The sequence below is a fragment of the Triplophysa rosa genome, linkage group LG2, assembly GCF_024868665.1.
Source record: "Triplophysa rosa linkage group LG2, Trosa_1v2, whole genome shotgun sequence".
In the NCBI taxonomy this organism is placed as follows: Eukaryota; Metazoa; Chordata; class Actinopteri; order Cypriniformes; family Nemacheilidae; genus Triplophysa; species Triplophysa rosa.
In genome coordinates this window covers 7,532,826-7,554,041 of record NC_079891.1, presented here as the reverse complement: position 1 = coordinate 7,554,041, position 21,216 = coordinate 7,532,826, and the positions used below count along the sequence as shown (strand labels likewise).

The 21,216-nt window shown below is 37.9% G+C and overlaps 1 protein-coding gene across 1 annotated transcript; it reads left to right on the top strand.

The window, feature by feature from the left end:
* The first annotated feature begins 1,307 nt into the window (after positions 1-1,307).
* Positions 1,308-21,207, top strand: pcsk5a (proprotein convertase subtilisin/kexin type 5a). The gene is given in 37 exon segments (XM_057322742.1): positions 1,308-1,469; positions 2,729-2,833; positions 3,064-3,177; positions 3,303-3,437; positions 4,181-4,257; positions 4,397-4,485; positions 4,651-4,823; positions 5,695-5,907; positions 6,001-6,101; positions 6,219-6,322; positions 6,488-6,605; positions 6,790-6,978; positions 7,584-7,720; positions 7,960-8,079; positions 8,740-8,842; positions 8,926-9,116; positions 9,841-9,925; positions 10,024-10,127; positions 10,379-10,517; positions 10,599-10,714; positions 10,798-10,900; positions 11,319-11,455; positions 11,865-12,065; positions 12,315-12,383; positions 12,479-12,521; positions 12,825-12,967; positions 13,161-13,361; positions 13,752-13,835; positions 14,545-14,743; positions 15,162-15,376; positions 15,631-15,873; positions 16,150-16,383; positions 18,151-18,325; positions 18,721-18,938; positions 19,271-19,371; positions 19,517-19,712; positions 20,119-21,207. Coding segments are annotated over 37 exon segments (5,616 nt in total). The 3' UTR covers positions 20,598-21,207.
* Positions 21,208-21,216: the final 9 nt, after the last annotated feature.

Below are 21,216 nucleotides of genomic sequence, written 5' to 3'. Positions count from 1 at the left end.
CTATTCATATTCTTGACTGCTTCCTCCTGTCATGCATAAGACGTGGGAAATGTCCTTTTGGGCAATTCAACTGTGCTGAATTAGTGGGATTATAACACCTAATCCTAATAACCAAATCTGCAAAATGATAAAGCTCAAAGTTCAATGCCAAGCGAGATATTGTCTTTAACAGAATTCGCTTTTCAAGGACTACAGAGAACGGCTGGAATCGGACTACAGCCCTATACTTCCCGGGTAAATGATGTCACTATTCCGAGTTTTTGAAAAACCTCCGCCCAAAGGACTAAAACACTTCTATGAAACGTCCTTTGAAGTCCTGCTTGCAAATGTCTCCAAGTCAATCTGCTTGTTTTATTATCCAACTTAGGTCCAATATAAAAAGTCAAAACTAACATTTCTGTTACTAGTGTTAATTAATATAACCGGTCTGACCCAATCGGTCCGGTGTCATTTCCCTCGGCATAGTACGAAAAAAATCTCTAACAAAGATTGACGTTTGCACATGCACTAGCAGACCTTCGTTACACTTCGATTGATCCGCATGCGTTTAACTGATGAAGTGAAGTTGACGCCATTGTTACTGTTTATTGCTAAAAGCCAAAGAGTATGAATACACGTGCACTGAGAGGGGAACGACCAATCACAACAGCCTGAGAAGCGGAAGCTCGCTGATATGGTATGGGTGGGACATCTCCAGACACAAGCTCTAAGCGGGGAACCAATCACGACAGACCTGGTCAGCTTTACCAATCAGAGCGTTTCGGAAGGAGGGACTTTATATAGACCGGAAGAAATCCATTCGTTTTGTTAGAAGAGGGACAGCGGTGAACAATGTGAAATATAAAGCATTTTTTTTAAACTAGAAACATGAACATCCATTGTTAAACACCCAAAAAACATAATCAAAGCTTCAAAAACAGCAAAAGACTGGCTCCTTTAAACTGAAAAAGTGATTTATTTCTAACTACTTGAATGTCGATTTATTAAGATCCGTTAAGCATTATGCTAGTATGCACTAATGTTATTATTAAAAGTTACACATTCCCAATGTTTCCTATTTCCGGAAAGAACCCACAGTGCACCTGAAGAAACTGATAGGTCTGTAATTGGAGATGAAGTGTCACAAGCAGTTGATGTAGTGGAGCCATCACCGTGGAGCAGATCTCACACGTTAAACTAGGTCCCTATTTAAAATAATTTAAGCATAGTGTATGTACATAATGTAAGATCACTTTTTAAGAACTTTTCACTAAGGATTTTACCAGACAAACAGTTCTGCATGAAGCTGCGAGCATAACCACCTGAAGATGACACCTACAACTCTTTTTCCATATGCACTTTTTCTTGGGATTGGACTCCAATGTGTCCAGATGAGATTATACACAAACCATTGGGCTGTTAAAATTACAGGAGGTCCGGATCTTGCTGATGTTATTTCAGAAAAATATGGATTTGTGAATATGGGCCAGGTACGTACACTGTTAAAATGTTTCACCAGTTGCTTTTGAGCGTATAAATAGCTGCTAAATCAAAGATTTTTTTTACCTGAATCAACTTGACTGCACCATTCTGGGTCAAAGTTATTTTGAAGGATCAAATGGCAAATACAATTTTTTCCAGATTTAGTTGTAAATGCGTTGAAATGATTATGTTACTTCAATTTTATATTTCCAGTAAAAAAAATCCAGTTTATTATGTTTAAAATGATGCAAGTGCATTGTTATCAACAATTTGCAGTATGATCTGGAATCATAAGTTTTCTCTCATCTCTATAAAAACATGGTATTTTGCCCTTATCATGTATATAATGCCATTTGAATTACATACTTTACTTACAAAAAACTTACGTTATGGCATTTTAATAGTACTTCAAAGTACTTCCAAGAATCACATTGTGCATGCCCAAATACAATGTCCAAAATATCATGATATTACTATGGTACTTTTTGGTAAAACTAAGGAAGCGGCATATAAACACAGTCTGTGCATTTCACACACATGACTGCTGCCTGAATAGGTCATGATTCAGTTTAGTATTTTGTGTTTGTCCATGTCTCTGGGTCACTGGGTTTTGTACAATGATGCAAAACAAGCCTTTATGGAATTTTACACCATTTCAGAACCAACTGTTACCATTTTTGTAAGCAAATAGTGTGACCTTACTATTTAAATAAATATTGGTTATTATAAGACCTGTTCATAGAGTAAATTAGAAAACTAAAATAGAAGGCTAATGGAGATTTTTCAGTCAATTAAATATTTAAGGTAAAATTCCATATAATTTAACTTATTTTAACCACCAACATATTCCTTTGGTACAAGTTTTAGACCATTGTAAATCCTGAGTGGTTATTATGCAATGCCTCTGTTTGAGCTTCTTCTCCAACTTGATTTGCTGTGTCTTACAGTGTACACCTTTTTGTGGTTTTGTGGTTTTAGAATACTTGTTTTTACAAGTATAATTCAGTTCAAGCACTGTTTAGTTGCTTTGTCCAGCATGATAATGTACAGGATGTTAAAGGAAAATCAGCAGCCAAAGTTTAAGCTCATCTAAATTGTACATTGGTGGCTCATGTTGCCTCTGGTAAGTCTATCAGCTGTGTAAGATAACCTTTTGTTGTTTCAAAGGCCTACGTCAGTGATGAATACATAATTTATATCTTTGTAAGTCGAGGTTGAACAGTGGTATGTCTTTAAAACACAAGCTGATCTTCTTCCCCATGTGCAGATTGGTGGACTGGTGGACCACTACCAGTTCTTGCACACTGGAACAATGAAACGATCCACTATTGAAAGCAGAAGAAACCACAGTCTTATTTCCATGGAGACCAAGGTACAAGGATCGTATATCTCCAGTCACTGAGACACCATTGAATAGTTTATTAGATAGATTACACCACCTAAAAAACAAAACACACACCAAAACAGATTAAAACAACGTGGATGCATCCTCAAACTTGATAATAATATAATAATTACACTCTTGATTATGTATTCCAATTCACTGGGGTTTGTAAAGTATGTCTGCGGTAAAACCTCATAAATATGCTTCTGATCCTAAAGGTGGAGTGGATCCAACAACAGATGGTTCAGAAGAGAATAAAAAGGACAGACACAATGGAACAAACACACACCATCGGCTTCAATGACCCCAAATGGGACAGCATGTGGTATATTGTTAGTATAGCATTCATTCAAGTATACATTCAATAAAGACACATTTTTCATTGAATAAAGTTATTAAATTAAATGATGCTGGGAAGATGAACATATCCAAAAACAAGCACATTATATTGTAACAGCACTGTGATCAGAACTGCCTGACTGACATGAACATCAAGGCAGCATGGCGCAGAGGTTATACTGGGAAAGGGGTTGTGGTCTCCATTCTGGATGATGGTATAGAAAGACAGCACCCAGACCTGAAACAGAACTATGTAAGTTTTATTTTCTTTTATGAATAAATCAGCTAATTTCATAAATCAGAAAATGGGATAAATGACAATTTAGAAATGTGTTTTTCAATGGCTAAAGCCAATATAAGTAGCATGGGCAATAACTTCTATAATATTGATACAGTGCATAGTACTATGCAAAAGTCTTGAACCACCACCATCTTTGTTGTTTTAGCACATTTTAATGACCAACAATTTTTATTTTTAGTCTCTTTACAAACGGAAATACAAATAATATGTACACAAAATTTTAAAAGGGCTTCTTTAGGAAGCACTTTATTTGGGCAGACTGTCCTGAAGTCATTAAAAAAATCTGGGTCTCGTTTCATTTAGGTTTAAGAGAGCCAAGTTCCTGCTATTGAAGCTGTTTTTCCAAAAAAAATTCTGCAGTCAAATTTCCTTTATTGTCTGGTTGTATTTTAATGAAGAATGGCTGATAGATGGTTATATACGGCCCTTTTTTCCCTTTAAGAACAAATCTATTCGTGGCATGGTGGCCTAAAACTTTTACACTAAACTGTACATGCATATTAAATACACACACGTTATAAAGACAATTTAATGATTGTGAATAAAGCAGACATTTTTTGCTGAATTTGAATGTAATTAATGAATACAGTAATTTCATTTATGATTTACTCAAAACTGATTTAAAAGCATTTTAAAACAGAAAATGGGAGTTATGCATTGAGTCTATTTTTAATGTGTTATTCTATTTTCATAAGGATGCACGAGCCAGCTACGATGTTAATGGCAATGATCCTGATCCAACACCCAGATATGATGCCACCAATGAAAATAAGTCAGTCCATTCCCTCTGTGACCCAATACATTCTCGTACTGTCCTTTAGACTACTCATTTTTATACAGATTGCTGGAAATGAAAATCATAAAATAAGGAAAAAGTTAAGTATCTTCTTTTTTGTCTGTTTTCAATATAGGCATGGGACGAGATGTGCTGGTGTGGTGGCTGCTTCTGCAAACAATTCCCTCTGTGTAGTCGGAATTGCCTACAATGCAAAAATTGGTGGTGAGCTTTCGTTTTCATTGTAAATGATATCATTAAGAGTTCAATCATTCCCGATATTCTATGAAATAAGTTTGCATACTCCTCACTGTACAGTATATTGTATGTACATGCTGTATAAGTAGTGGTAGTGTGCAATTTTAAACACGTTCCTGTGTTCATATGTAGGTGTACGCATGTTGGATGGTGATATGACTGACATAGTGGAAGCTCAAGCCCTGAGTCTGAGGCAGCAGTATATTGACATCTACAGCTCTAGCTGGGGCCCAGATGATGATGGCAGGACAGTGGATGGCCCCGGTTCCCTTGCCCGAATGGCTCTGGAGAGTGGGATCCGCAAAGTTAGTGCACCATTTGGCCGAGAAAATGACCAAAAGATTAGTTCCCGTGAACCGGGCATCGCACAGAATATAGAATAAGAAAAATAGAGGGCTTGGCTTGTGTTTTCCACTGCAAATTTTTTGGATATAGAAAAAGAAAGGTGTTTCATTTTGAAATGGAATTTGCAGCTGACTGACAGTTGAAGACGGCCCAAGCCGTCAAACTGATGTCATCAGATAAATCGCCATTGGAGGGTGGATTTTTTTAGTTTGATTAAAGATTATGAAGACACATAAATTGTAAAACCAGCATGGCACAGATAAACTGTTTATAACACTGCAATATTCCATAAAAAAGTTATTTTCATTTTTATTTCATCGTGACTTTGAAGTTTACTTTGTTTAATTTTTTAATACTGTGTTGTGATTTAAAGTATTGCGATGTTACAATATATTTAGCACTGTTTTCTTTCAATTTTACTTTATAAAATGTTTATTACACAACAGTCATATTTATAACACTTTATCCTGTAATACAACATTTTCTGGTAAACGGAATGATAACATAAATAGAAAGTAAAATAGTCTAGAGTAGAATATCGTACACTGAAAAAAAATCCTGTAAAAAATGTAATTTTCCAGCATCTGGTGCACCAGTAAAATACTGTAGAACAGTTTTTATGATTATCACCTAAAATGACATGTCTTACATGTTATTTTACACACAACTTATACATTTGCAGTCTATTTCTGTCATTTCTGCACTCCAGGGTTTTTGTTTTACCCTGTAAAAACACTGCGAAACTGACCAAATCATCCTAAAATACCATCTGTTGAAAATTCAGAACAAACAAACAAAACAATCTTCCTTTGTGTCTTCTCGGTTTCTCAGGGCAGAAAGGGGCGTGGCTCCATCTTTGTTTGGGCTTCAGGTAATGGAGGCCAAAGTCAAGACCACTGCTCATGTGACGGTTACACCACCAGCATTTACACCATTTCTGTGAGCAGCACCACCCAGAGCGGACGAAAGCCGTGGTACCTGGAGGAGTGCGCCTCCACTCTCGCCACAACCTACAGCAGCGGGGACAGCCATAGCCTGGGCATTGTGGGTCATTTCATGTTCTGTAATTTAAATTATTAATGAATTGCCAGAATTGGATGGTTTTATGTCACTGGCGCTATGCATATATGTTTTCAGATAACAACCGATTTGAGGCAGCGATGTACAGACGAGCACTCTGGCACTTCAGCGTCGGCCCCTATGGCCGCAGGAATCATTGCTCTAACACTTGAAGCAAAGTAAGCAGTCTTGTTTATCACACCAGAGATGCTGTCCTGCTTGATCTGATATAACTTTGGATAAAACATGTTACCACCATTCCTGATAAGCATGATTTCTCTGTGCATTGTCATCAGCCCATCTTTGACCTGGAGGGACGTTCAGCACATCATAGTGAAAACATCTCGCCGTGGTCATCTGAGCGCATCAGACTGGCAGAGCAATGGAGCTGGATATGATGGTAAATCAACATCAGCTTATCTATTACACATTACTGATTTAACATCATTCAATATATTATCTGGGTTTAACAACTACATTATAGTGAATTTTGTCAATAAAGCACAATTTTAGTGTTTGGCAAAACAGTGGCTTTTAAAGTCTATCATAATTGGCTGCCGTGCAGTTAGTCACCTTTACGGGTTTGGGTTGATGGATGCTGAAGCCATGGTGAAAGAGGCAGAGACCTGGAAGCAGGTGCCTCCTCAACACAAGTGTGAGGAGAACACGGTCCATAACGCCAGGTAATGGTGCCACTGTTTATTTGTTTGATCATCTCTGTGTTTTGAATAATTTATGATCATTGATGAATGTTTAAAATGCTTTTTTTTACATACACTTGTACATACATTGGTCCAAATAACATGGCAATTCCATAACTTTTGCTACTTTGTTAGTGTTGCACTTACTCAGATTTTCTTTCTTAAGAGTCATAAGTCCAGAGATGGTGTTGAGATCCGTGTATAAGTCCACAGGCTGCTCCGCTCAGCGTCTGCAGCGTGTGGTCTATCTGGAGCACGTTGTTGTAAGGATCACAGTCGCACATCCTCACCGTGGAGACCTGTCAATCACACTTACATCACCAGCCGGGACCCGCTCTCAGCTTCTCGCAAATAGGTACAAATACCTGTACACTGATGAGCTCAGTCAGATAGGCACTAATAACGAAAATAAATAATATTATCAATAATAACATTATAATAGTACAGTAATGATAAGTAATAAGTATGATAATAATTAATAAAGATAATCACTAAACTGTCCTTTTAAATAATGTAATGCTTTTTCTATAAATATTATGATTTCTTTCCATTAGAATGTTTTTGAAATACGTTAAAAATGTACAATTGCAGAAATACACTGCAAACAGTCTACAATATCGATGTAAAATAACATGAACAACATGTAATTTTACGTAACAAAAACTGTTACTTTACTGTTTTTACTGGTGCCCATGCAGCTGCTGGAAAATTACTGTTTATTTCAGAGGATTTTTTACAGCGTCATTCTCATAATGTTATGACTAGAGAATTTAGTGTTACAAAAGAGAACTTTTTAGAGAACTTTACACTATTTGAATGTCATACTGATGAAGAACATTCAGTTGAAACACAGAAATGATTATAAATTATAAGTTAATTATAAAACAGAAATACTAGTACTGTGAATTGTCCTCATACAGGACTACTGTTTTAGTGATTCTGTGGTTATGTCGTGTCCAGACCAAATGATCACTCCACTGAAGGGTTTATTAAGTGGAAATTCATGACAACTCACTGCTGGGGGGAAAGACCAACAGGAGACTGGACTTTGGACATCAGAGACACCCCCTCTCCAAGGAGAAACAGCCGATTCCAAGGTACCCAAGTTCTGTGGCACTACAATGGTATAGTGAATGTATCATACCGTGGTGTTTTATATACTGCATAACAGTACTGAATGATTATGAATGAAACCATTTATATTTGGTACTCATGTGTATTCGATAACAGCTTTTTTCACAAAGGATGCTTGACAGTTTGTTGACGATTATGGTAGATTAAGATTATGTATGTTTATACTTCATGCAAACATGCTTTTCTCCATTATCCACATAAGGGAAACTGATAGAGTGGTCTCTGGTGCTTTATGGAACGTCCACACATCCATACACTCGACATGAACAGCCTCGGTCTGCCCAGCTGCTGGCAGAAGATGACACCACAGAGGAATATAATGGTGATTCTTTATTGTTAAAAAGTGCAAAACTAGCAGTTAAAAAAATACATATATGAAGAGTTTGGTTCTAAAATGAGATAACTCCGTTTTTACCATTTTTCAAAAATCACGTTTTTTATTATGTTATCATGTTTTTATTGTGTTTTATTGTGTTAGTTAGCTGTATTTTTTTAGTTATTATGGCTTAAATCAAACAAACCAACTGCAGTTTGATTGATATTAATTGGAATGCACAATAAAAAAAATTATTATTATTTAAAAATCAAGCGTAGCATTAGTTCTGGCAGGTCACGTGAGTCTAGCTTGCATCAGCCGATCACGTTAACCAATAGTCATACAACACACACTAGACTGAATCCTATTTAAGTTGCATTTCTGTACTCCTTATCAACCGCTTAATCATGCTGCACAAAAAAACCCACCTCCATCCCCATCTCCCCCATATCTGCCTGTATGTCTGATCATTTAATTTAATCCTGTTACGCATCATGAACTGTTCTGGTTCCCCAGGTGGGGGAACATGTAATTGCTACGCAATGTCTTGTTAAATATTTGACGACAGTGGTCCTGACAGAAACAGAGTAATCTCATTTTGAAACCAAACTCCTCATATATACATGTTGGGAGATTTATGCCACTCTTTTCTCTCTTGTAAATAAGGTTCATGTGACCCAGAATGTAGTGAGGATGGATGTGAAGGACCTGGACCACACCAATGTGTTTCCTGTTTGCACTTTTTCCTAAAGTTCAAAAACAATACACGGTCAGGCAGTTTTATTTCTCATTTCTTTCAAAGAAAACCAAGCAGTGTGAGTTGAAGGTCTTCTCTTGTCTGTGTTTGTCCAGCACCTGTGTGCTTGACTGTCCGGTGGGGTACTGGGGTGATAGGAAGAGGTGTAAAAAGTGCTATTCCTCCTGTATGACATGTCTGGGTAGCCGCAGTGATCAGTGCACGATCTGTAAGCCTGGGTATCATCTGGATGAAGAAAAGAACACCTGCGTGACCAGCTGTGTGCATGGCTACTACCTCAACTATGGTAAATGTAATATTATTAAAATGGACACACCCTGTCACACTCTCTCAAATGGTCTATTTTAGACCACAGTCACACAACTGCCAACAACCAATTAAAATGCAGGTGGTGGCAATCACACGTTCATTATTTTAAAGGGGTCATATGATACGGCTAAAACAAATATAATTGTTTGTTTAAGATGTAATGCAACGTGTATACACGATTTAAGGTTCAAAATGCTGTATTTTCCACATACCGTGCATATTTGTATCTCCTCTTTGCCCCGCCTCTCTGAAACACGCAGATTTTTTACAAAGCCCCTTGCTCTGAAAAGCGAGGTGTGCTATGATTGGCCAGTTAATCAGTGCGTAGGGATTGGTCGAAAACTGCAAGCGTGTGACGGAAATGTAACGCCTCTTACCATATTTGGAACATCAGGTTCCTAAGCAATTGTACTGACAGGTACGTCCACCTTACTTGCGTATACATTTGGGCGGTCTTAGTCAAATCATACCACCAACTGACGTAGATTTGTGGGGGTGTGGTTACACGAGGCATTTCAGGCAGGTCTGGGTAAGCATTCGCTTTTAGATAGAATGCATCTTTTGTTCCGATACTTTAATTTTTGCAATTTTACGTGTATTCATGGGCAACTAATAACGGACCAAAGACACATAAAAACACGTATTCGCACCATATGACCCCTGTAAGCATATTTTATGTCACTGGTGTTTTTGTAATGCAGAGGACAACGTGTGCAGGAAGTGCAGTGAGAAATGCATGAAATGCACCTCAGCCTCCATTTGCACAGAGTGCTCTGAGGGCACCAGGTAAAAGACTTTAATGAAATTTAATTGGTGTGAATTAGATAATGTGTCAGTGCCTGGTCAGGCCAGTCTAGTATTGATTTTGTCTTTGTCTCGCTCAGTTTGATGGGTAACCGATGTCAGAAGAGTTGTGAGGTGGGTCAATACTACAGTGAGCTGAAGAACTCATGTGAGCCCTGCCATCCAGCCTGTGCTACATGTGCAGGTACAATACACATAAACACAAGCATCATCGATATTCCTCTCTCATATTCTGCTTTATATTGTGTTTTACATTCCTAGTAAAAGAATTCTACTAAATGTGTTTCCGATTGGAATTTGTATTTCACTTTGTCTAAAAAGGCTCCATAGTAATTTTCTTTAAGGACCCAAATACAAGTGTGTTTTACTGATCGTTGAGGGTGTGTGTATCAGTCTTTATAGGATGTGATATTTCATGATTGTGACTTTGTACAGCTGCAGGTCTAGAGTCATGTAATCGATGCGCTGAAGGCTACCTGATGGAGAACTGGAGATGTGTGGCCACCTGAAGTGAAGGTTTCTATCCTGTACAGCTGAACGCAGACAGCACAGAGACTCAGAGCACATGCAAAAGGTGTGTGAGCTATAACCTCTGACATTTCCATCTGTTGTCATCATCTCTTACCGCTATTTTATTTACGGTGTGTGTGTGCAGGTGTGACGCAAGCTGTCTAGCATGTGTTGGGCCAGGTAAAGGGAACTGTAGCAAATGTGCGGATGGACACACACTACAGGATGGACAGTGTGTTTTCAGCCACAACTGTGATGATGGTAAGTTGTGTTATGCTCACTTGACTTATAACATCTTAGATATTATTGTAACAACAGGCACGCATTTGGATTTATGGTTTTAGGTGAATATCAGGCTGAGAGTGGAGAGTGCCATGCATGTGATGTGGCCTGTTCTAGATGTAAAAGTCCAAAGAGTGATGAATGTCTGAGCTGCACCAACATACGGTAAGAAAATATTACTCATTTACTGTTCACACTATTGTACTGTATATTAAACATGTGTTAATGTCTGCTACGCTGCTGCTTCTGCAGAGCAAGTACTGAGACACGCTACTGCCAATACATTGACAGACATGCTGCTGTGAGCATGTAATATGCTGCTGCTGCTTCACCTACAGTAACATTAATAACCCCCATAGCAGATCTATACATGTGGAGTTGGGGAAGGTGGATAACAACACAATTGGCCTACGCCATCTAGAGTTTCATGAAAACTTTGTATTTGAACTGTTTGGACCATCAAGAACATTTACATTTAGTCATTTACAGTAGCAGACGCTTTTATCCAAAGCGACTTACAGAGAGTTCAGGGAGCGCAGCCATTTGATTATAATGTACATTTTCTTGTCTTCTGCTGATTTAGTTTGTTGGATGAGGGCCGTTGTGTGGTCAGTTGCTCAGATGGGAAGTATCCATCCAGTGGACAGTGTCATCTGTGTGATCACACCTGTGCCCAGTGTGTAGATGCTGGACCTTCTAACTGTACCAGCTGTGATACAGGTCAGGGCTCCTGTACCATCTCGATTTATTTTCAACTTCATTTCATTCTTGCAAATTGTGTTGTTAATATGCATCATTTTAAAGTGTTAGACCATTCAGCCAGGGTGAAAATGGCAAATTACAGTAACTTGCTGTGGCAAGTAAATACAACATCCAGTCTTTTTAAAAACATTAGAATGATCTTACGTCACTGTTTTTATTCTTTAAGCTTAGTAAATAAAATATCTTAAGACAAAATTAGTAACTGTGAGTGTTACTATATGTGTAATTTATAACATACAACATTTGTAAAAAAAAAACAAAAAAAAATAGTAAATTATTGTTGGTAAATTTTCAAGTATCCCATGTACTTGTATGTTTGTTATTGTTAATGTATTACAGGTATGTGTTTTATACATGTGTGTTGTAGATAAGTTTGGGATGGACCGTTACCTGTATGGTGGTGAATGTGTGGATGCGTGTCCTCAGGCTTATTTCCACACAGCACTGAAGGCATGTGAGCCGTGTCCTTCACACTGCAAAGTCTGTTCATCAGCCACACACTGCATCAAGTGTGAGGACTCCTTCTACCTCAATGATGGCGTGTGTAATGCGCTACAGTGTGGAGAAGGTACCGCTTCTGTTATTGCGAAGTTAATGGAAATTTTACTGTCATTCACTTACCCCAACCAGTATGATTTTTCTTAGCCAATGGAACACAATTAGAGTTATTTAGCAGAATGTACATGTTTTCTTTTCCACGTAATGCCAATCAATCAATCAATCGACCGACCAACCGATCGATCGATCGATTGATCGATCAATCAACCAACCAATCAATAATAATAAATGTAATTGACTCTGTGTGTGTCTATGTTAGGGGAGGTAGAAGATCCAGAATATGATGTCTGCATGTCATGTGAAGAGGGGTGTAAGAAATGCGTTCTTTGTAAGTTCTGTTTAACTTTTTATTTTACTTAAACTAGGAATTGGATTAACATGACCAAATGTACTGTAATTGACAGTTTGCTCTATATTTTACAGACAATCCCAAGAACTGTTTGTCCTGCATTGATGGATATTACAAGTAAGAATGTTTTGAATGAGTCACTCAGGGCTTAAACCTAGTCCCAGTCTAACTTAAATGTTAGAGGTGTCTGAATCGAAAACAACTTGCACTGACATATCTTTAAATACTGTATATCAGTGTGATTGTTTTGTCTCAAGATGCCGTTCAGTAATGTTTTTTTTTGTAAAGTATGTTTTTAAAAACGACTTAAATATCCTAATTTAACCAAAACCTAGTCCTGTTTTAAGATAATCCTTGTCTGGGAAACCTCTCCTTAAAATTTAGATACTATGTGACTAAAAATGTCTTTGTGTTGCACAGGTTTGAGGAGGGCTGCTATAAACACTGTCCTGCTAAGACATACACAGTGGAGGAGACCATGAGCTGCGTGGCGTGTGATCATGACTGTGTCAGCTGTGATGAAGAGGAGTGCTACTGGTGTGAAGCTGACTTGTTCCAGTCGGGTTAGTTATAGTACTCTTTTTTAATTAATGTAGATTAAAATGTTGTTTTGTAACACGGTAAATTACTTAAGTGAACAGAATCCCATAACAGTCTTACATCTAGAGAGTCAAAACATGATTTTGAAATGTTTGAGAATTTACATTGGATGAAATTTGTGCCCCACTAATTGTGTGAGATTATCATACTTTGCAGATGGGAAGTGTGTGCGAGAATGTCCCGATGGTTTCTATGGTGATGAGGAATCTCAGGAGTGTGAAGATTGTCACACAGACTGCAGGACATGCAGTGGACAAGAGGACAGCGACTGTGACTCCTGCAGTGATGGACTGACACTTGAAAATGGAGCTTGTGTGCCTGAACAGGATACTTGTCTTTCCCAGACATACCTCACTGGTGAGAGGCACATATTCCATCCTCTGAAAGGCTTGTTTTTTGGTACTGTGCAAAATGAGATTTTGATGTAAACCCCCTCATCACATGTGAAATGAGGAACAATTTACAAACAGCAGATTTGATGATGAATCTACAGTATATAGTTTCCATCGTCCTGTCCTTTAATACTAGCCACTTTATAAAACATGCATCACAATAAAATGTGCTCTGAAATTTTCTCAGAACCTTTTTCCATATCTATGTAGTTTGCAAATTTAAATTACAAGGAAACAGGATCTTGTCAAAATATTTAGCTAATTTAGGAGCCCTCAATTTCAGAACTTCCATTACTTGGATAGTGTAAGCTTTAAATTTAGGTTGTAACCTTTGTTTTCTACTGTTGTGTATTAGATGATGGGGAATGTGATGCCTGTCACTCTTCATGTGAGTCCTGCTGGGGAAGAACAAGGAATCAATGCAACACATGTTTCAAAGGTCTGACTTTGTCTTTTGTGATCCATTTTTATGTTTCTTCTAGCTCTCTGTCTGAACAGCTTTCCATTATTCTGCCACTGTCTGTAAAGTGCCCTGTGTAGTCTGTCAAACTGCAACTAAAATCAATGAAAAGTGTAGAAGATACATAGATATTGTGTATCTATGTATTGTGTATCATTACAATGACGGGTAGACGGATAAATGATGGGTATTTAGATAAAAAATGGATGGCTGTGTGGATATTTGGATAAATGGATGAAGGGATGGACACACTGTAAAAAATCTCGTAAAAACAGGAATTTTCTGGGGTGCCAGAAATGAACCGTAAAATATTATTTTCTTTAAATTACATGTTTTCCCTGTGTTTCTTGTAAATTTGCAGTCTTTTTCTGTAATTTTAAGTTTTTTGATCATATTTTCAAAAATAAACTAATGAAACACCCTGTTAAAAACGGAAATTTTCCGGCAGCTAGGGCGCCAGAAATAAATCGTAAAATAACAGTTTTACATGTAAAATTACATGTTTTCCACAGTTTTCTTGTAAACTTTTCCTGTAAGTTTACGCTTTTTGGCCATATCTAAAAATACATAAATCATTCGTAAAATTACAGGTTTTTTTACATCATACGTGGAAAAACTAAAATCTGTCAAATTAAGGTTTTTTTACAGTGCAGATGTCACATGTGTGCTTAACCTGTGTGTGCTGCAGGTCGGTTTCTGAATGCAGATCAGATGTGTGTGGCGCGATGTCCCGCGGGCAGCTTTGGCAGTAAGGAGACCGGCCATTGTGAGACATGTCCACAAGGTTGTGCCCAGTGCCAGGATGAGCAGCACTGCACACGTTGCCAGTCGGCACGTAAAAGCCCTCTTTATTTGCAGGCCGGCCAATGTGTTGGCAAGTGTACTAGGTCAGAGCCATTTCCCTGTACATATATTATGTATAAACGTGGGAATGAAAAGTTGTTTGTTATTTCATTACAGTTTATTCTTTCAGATTCTTTCCTTTTACAGTGTAACAAATATTAAAAACAAACCAATTAAATTGATAAGATTTGGATTTTTAGGGGGTCATAATTAAATTATAATTAATATTTTTTTACTCTCAGGAGCACATGCAATATAATGTTAATCAAGGTTACACTATCATTATTTAGTTTAACATGAGCACATTTTACTCTCTCTCTCTCTCTCTGTCTCTTAGTTAAATGTTTGTTTTATATGAGCACTTTAAAAGGTACTCAAGCCAAAAAATAGTCATTAGGCATTTTCAGAAACAGAAGCACAGCCTTATGACATTGTGACACATTTTCTGCGTCTTGTGTGTAGAGGATCTCCAGTGGGGCAGGTGTGTAAGAACTGTGCTCCTGGTTGTTCATCGTGTGAGAAGAATGCAACATACTGCCTGAGCTGTGAGGAGACATTTCTGCTCCACAAACATGAGTGTTTGGTGAACTGTCCGTCTGGACATGCTGCAAGAGATGGGGAGTGTGTGAAGTGTCCTGAAAACTGTGTGCTCTGCTCTAAAGAAAATCTATGCACAGGTGAGAATTAATATGACAATTATGGTTTTGGCTTTTACATAATACACAGTCTTTAGGAATCAAACACAACAGAAAGAATCTAATTTACCGTAAAAACATTTTACTAAATTTACAAGTGTTACCTCTTTTTTTATCTTGAACGTTAATACAATTATTTTTATTGTCTATAACATATTTTCACACACTGTATTTAGTAATTTCTCTCATTTTCATCCCTCCATTCCTCTATTACCCTTTTCATCCTGTAATCCTAGATTGTCAGGACAAGTTCTTCCTGCATGCGGGTCTGTGTGTAATGGTGTGTCCTGATGGGTTTTTTGAGGACACAGATCGCAGTATTTGTAAGCGTTGTAACTCAGACTGTGAATTATGTGATGGACCGGAAGCAAACAACTGTGATTCCTGCTCTGATCCTGACAGCATGCTGCACAACGGAGCATGTTTAGCCCCCTGTCCCACACATACTTACAGGGAGAGCAGATCTGGAGAGTGTACGGGTATGTATGTTTTTATTTCATTTAATAAAATACAAGAAATTAAAAATGGGAAAATGTGACATCAAAAATGAATAAAAATGCCTGTTAATGTTAAAGCCTGTTAACTTTTTTAAATGCTGGTGGGTAAAGAGTTAATAACATTTTAAAAAGAATAATAACATTTTAATAATAATTATAACATAATAAAGTATCAAAAATGATCATATTTGCATAATACATGTACCCCTATTTTAATGTTCAATAACTGTGTCTGTCTGTTCTGTTGGTGTTCTGAAGCATGTGACAGCTCCTGCCTGACCTGTTCTGGCCCTCACGATACGTCCTGCATGAGCTGCTCTGAGGGGCTGGCGATGGATGCTCACAGTCGCTGTGTTACACCCACCACCTGCCCATCACACCATTACAGCAACCAGGACGGAGAATGTCACCTGTGTCACAAATATTGCCACGAGTGCTCCGGGCCGCACCCGAACCAATGTCTCAGCTGCAACCAGAAACACTTTCTTCTCAGTGAGTTCACCCACTTCAGTTCTGACTGCACAGTCAAAACGACATTATGTTGGTTTATAAGTTAACAAACTTGAACTTTGAAGGAATGAAGTTGTAACAGGGGGCAATTTGGATGCAGTGACTTATTATAGTTGTTAAGTTATTATTATAGTTTTGTTTTTAGTTTATTGTAGTTTTAAAAGCGCAGTTCTTGATTAACAGCGGCCACTAGCGTTGTATTATAGATTTGCCACGAATCGATCAGTCCAAACACGACGGTGGCCACCACAGTACAAAAAGATGTCGTTCTCATGTTGACGCAGGGAAGAGATTTTGCGGGCATTAGAAGGACTGTAGAAAGAGCGATGTCTTATGTATTACATAAAATAAAAGGTTTGTGGATTTTAAGTTTAAAAAGAAGGATAAAAGTCAGGCAGGAGCAAGGACCTGTGTTAATATTATAAAGACTTTACAGCAGAGACGCCTTAAGACCCGCGGTACTAAAGCTTTTAGCAGAGATACTCACAGATATCTATGGAGATACTTTCCAGCAGAGAGAGATCGTCTAAAGATCACTCCCGAGGATGCTTTGATTCGGATCAGTACGTGAGTAACATACTAACATACCAAGATATGTTGTTGTTGTAATGTTAGCTGTGTGACGGAGCAGTTTTGAGCGTCATTGTTTATCTGGAACCACTTTAATATTGTACTCATCCAGATACTTGAGAGAGAGAGCGAGAGCGCGTTGGAGCTGAAACTGGAGAGCGAGCGAGAACGCGTTTTACTCAATGAAGAATAAACTTTCGGTTAATCCGCGGGTCACATCCGTTCCGCACCGGAGAGCACGAGCCGTACGGGTCACGGATCTTCCCGCGATCCGTTTCACCACGATACCGCAGCGGAGAGGGAGAGGAAACGCGCGTTGTAGAGTTCTTTGTCCATTTAGGGCTACCGTACAAAACATGGCGGCGAATTCAATGTATGAAGGGCCGCTCTGTATGTAGATATAAACAGCTTATTCTAAGGTATTACAAACATAATGGTTCATTACGTAAGGTCTTTATACACCTCTGAAGAAATAGTTTTGTATATTATACTGCATTTCTGTCAATAGATCCTCCTAAAAATACCGTATTGTTCCTTTAATAATATATATTTTTAAATTAAATCTTTTATTTTTAGATTTTTATTTTTTATTACATTATTATTTTAGTTACATTTTTTGCAATTTTGTTAAATGCTTTTGTTATTTTATTATTATTATTATTTTATGTGGCTATATGAGATTAATTTATTTTTGTTTAAGTTTTTAGTTCTAGTTTATTCTTATAATTTTTGTGCCTTAAACCTATTTCAGTTCAGTTTCCAATAATTGTTTGGTGGATATTTTATTTGATTTCAATAAACATAAATGTTTTCAAAGTTTTAATTTTAATCAACTTTATTTTCATCTGACAGAATGGGGATTAGCAGATACTTCATGTACATTTTCACATGCTTTCTAACAAGTTAAAAGCCAATAAAACTAAAGAAATAGTTTTGTTTGTTAATTTACAATGGTTTGCATAGTAACAGTCTCCAGATACTATAAAAAAGTCATTAAGCTTTGACATTTATAGAGGGGTAATGGTATACTGTAATCTTGCTAAATAGCCCGCCATTTAATTGAACTCAATCTGTGTTTTGTTAACACAGAACAGTATCATCATCCATATGCAATGCACTGTGATTTGAATGGCTAAATATGTTTGAAAACCTTACAAAAAGGTTCCACTTCATCCACAGACAGCAGCTGTGTGGAGACGTGTCCAGAAGGTTTCTTCAGTGGAGAAACCCAGCGTTGTGAACACTGTCAACCCAACTGTTTGAGCTGCATGGGACGACACAGCCATGAATGTCTTAGCTGCAGAGAACACCTCTACAGAGATGCCAAAGAATGTGTGGACACATGTCGCTCTGGGTAAACAAAAAATCATACTGAATATCATTAATACTGGACTACAATAATATATTATTAGGCCATTTCTAGCTTACAAGTGTCAGAAAGCATGCTTACAATTAACAGAATGTTTGGTATATTTTTAATAAGCGTTACAAAAATGTTCTGAAAATTAATGTTTGCAATTTGAAATTCTTCCCTTTTGCATCATTATATTTGTTTATTTATTCAGCATTGATCAGACCTTCAGCACTTCAGATATTTACTGTATATTGGCCCCTGAAAAAAAACCTCATCCTTCAATCACTAATTTGTGTTGAATTCATTAAATATCTTTCCACAACATATTACCTCTACATCACCAAAACACACTTTTTGACAGTATTTGGTGAACTATGAGCTCATATATCTCTCAGGCACTATTCTGCGGCTGGCTCCAGGACATGCGAGAGATGTGATGAGAGCTGTGGCGAGTGTACGCAGGCTGGAGCCGAGGGCTGCGTGCGCTGCAGAGAGGGAATGATATTTGTCAGGAAACAGGGCCGCTGTGTGTTTTCCTGTCCTGAAGCGCACTACCACGACAAACACCACAAAACCTGTGAACCCTGCCACACCAGCTGTAAAACATGTGCAGGTATGAAAAACTCAAAGTGTATAATTTCTACACAGCTAGTGGCACCAAACTGAAATTACAATGCCATTGTTTTTAACAGGTTTTTCATCATGCTGTACTTTCGAAATACTACTTTTGGCACACATAGTATTTGGAGATATGGAGTCCATATATGAACAGAGGTTTAGTTCCGAGCTTAAACAATGAAAAAAAATATCTTAAATCTGTGCAGATTACCATGTTGGATCATGTCCTCTTAGAGACACAGTATTTATACTTTTTAAAAAATCAACATGCTTTAGACATTATTCCGAAGGTATATGAATAATGAAAATATATATTCTGAATGATAGGCAGAGGACCTGAGGAGTGTGATTCATGTCGCCCAGGATATACACTGTCACAGGGTCTATGTGAGTCACCTTGCATCATAGGAGCATATGCCGTGTCTGAGGTAAATGTATTTTCCATCTGATTGAAGCGTGGTTTTATTTAGACATGCATCGAGTCAGCATAGCTTTCCTTTATGTCATATAAACATAGTTTAAATCATCCTTATTGAATTTGGTCATCAGATTGCTTTTAACATCTCTCTGAAGGAGCAGGCCTATAACTGTGAGCCATGTGATGTGTCCTGTTTGGAATGCAAAGGCCCTGGACCGCATAACTGCACCATGTGCCTAGAACAGTTCATCCTGACAGCAGGGGGGCGCTGTTTGCCGTGTTGCAAAATAACAGAACAGGAAGATGCTGCTGATGTTCAGCAGGAGTGCTGTAATTGCACTGAGACCAGAGGTAAGGTCTTGGTTGTATTTTTGTGCTAAAAGGTTATTTAGGGGTATTCAAATAATATCTTTAAAAAAAAACACCTCACACAAAAATAACTGTCACTCACCCTCATGCTGTTTCAAACCAAACACATTTTCTTGTTTTGGTGGGACACAAGGTATCTTGCATAATGCCCGGGTTGTTCTGTTTTATGCAGTAAAAGCAAATGGGACAGTAAAATTGTAGAAAAAATACCAGCATAAAAGAAGTCCATATGGTTATTAGAGGCCATCTGAAATCATACAATAGTTTTGTTTGGTAGAACACTTAAATATGGATTATAATAAAAATCACATGGGTTTGACACAGCAGTGATGACAGAATTTTTTAGGTTTGGGTTATTAGGTTTTAAAAGGATTTCTCTATGTTGAAGGCGAGTGTCTCCTCAGCACAAACTTTGCCTTCCGTAACCATGAGGAAGAGGAATTCACAGGAAACCTACCTCTCTTCATCACCACCTCAATCCTGCTTGTCCTCGCCTTAATTGCTACAGTCATCCTCATTAAGCGCTCCCTTTCCAAACGCTCCTTGCCGGACACCCCTGTCCCCCGTGGGTATGAGAAACTGGGCCACGGGGGCGGCAGAGAGAGCTTCCACCAAGGTACAACATCATCCACTTCCACCCACGGTGGTCACTCCAGCTCCAGTTCGGGACGCTTCCAAGAGGCGCAGCTGGTGGACTTTGGCGATCTTAAGGGAAATCACCATGACGATGATGAGGATGACGAAGATGAAGATATTGTGTACATGGGGCAAGACGGCACAGTGTATCGTAAATTCAGATATGGGCAACTGGGAGACGAGCCAGAAGATGAGTTAGAATACGATGACGAGAGCTATAACTTCCGATAACACAGTGAAATGAAAAATAATACAGTTGTCCAGTAGAAGGGTAAGTGTTCAAGACAGCATTGTTATATAATTAATTGGTCATTTCAGTCTGGCAAAGTTCTGAACTAACTTACAAAGTGAATAATAATTAATTTGATTATACTATATGCAATTGACACAGAATGTGTGCATAGGATGTTAATTGTGGTTTAAAAGTGCTGTAAGTGATTTTTATGGCTGTTGTTAAAGCCATGTCTCCACTGTTATGTGACTAGTGACGACTAGTGACTTCTGAAGCAAGCATCATTTTATCTGACCAATCATTTTGCAGGGTGCTGTCATAGAGTCAGGTCACCAATTTCAGTTATACTTGTCAGGTATTATAAATGTTTATGTGTGCGTATTTAAAAGACATCACTTGCAGCACTTTAACATTTTTATGCAAGGATTTGTAAAAGAGTGATGCTTTTTTATGATTGTTAATATGGTTGTCTTCTCCATGGTTGTTCATTTAACAGCTTTTATTTGGCAAGAGTTTTGTTCTGTTTTAACTGTGTGAGTGAACTTCATGGAACGTTTCCTGTATTTTTAACAGCCCCTGTGCAGTCATTACCTCCCTTCTATGGACTTTTGTTTCTGG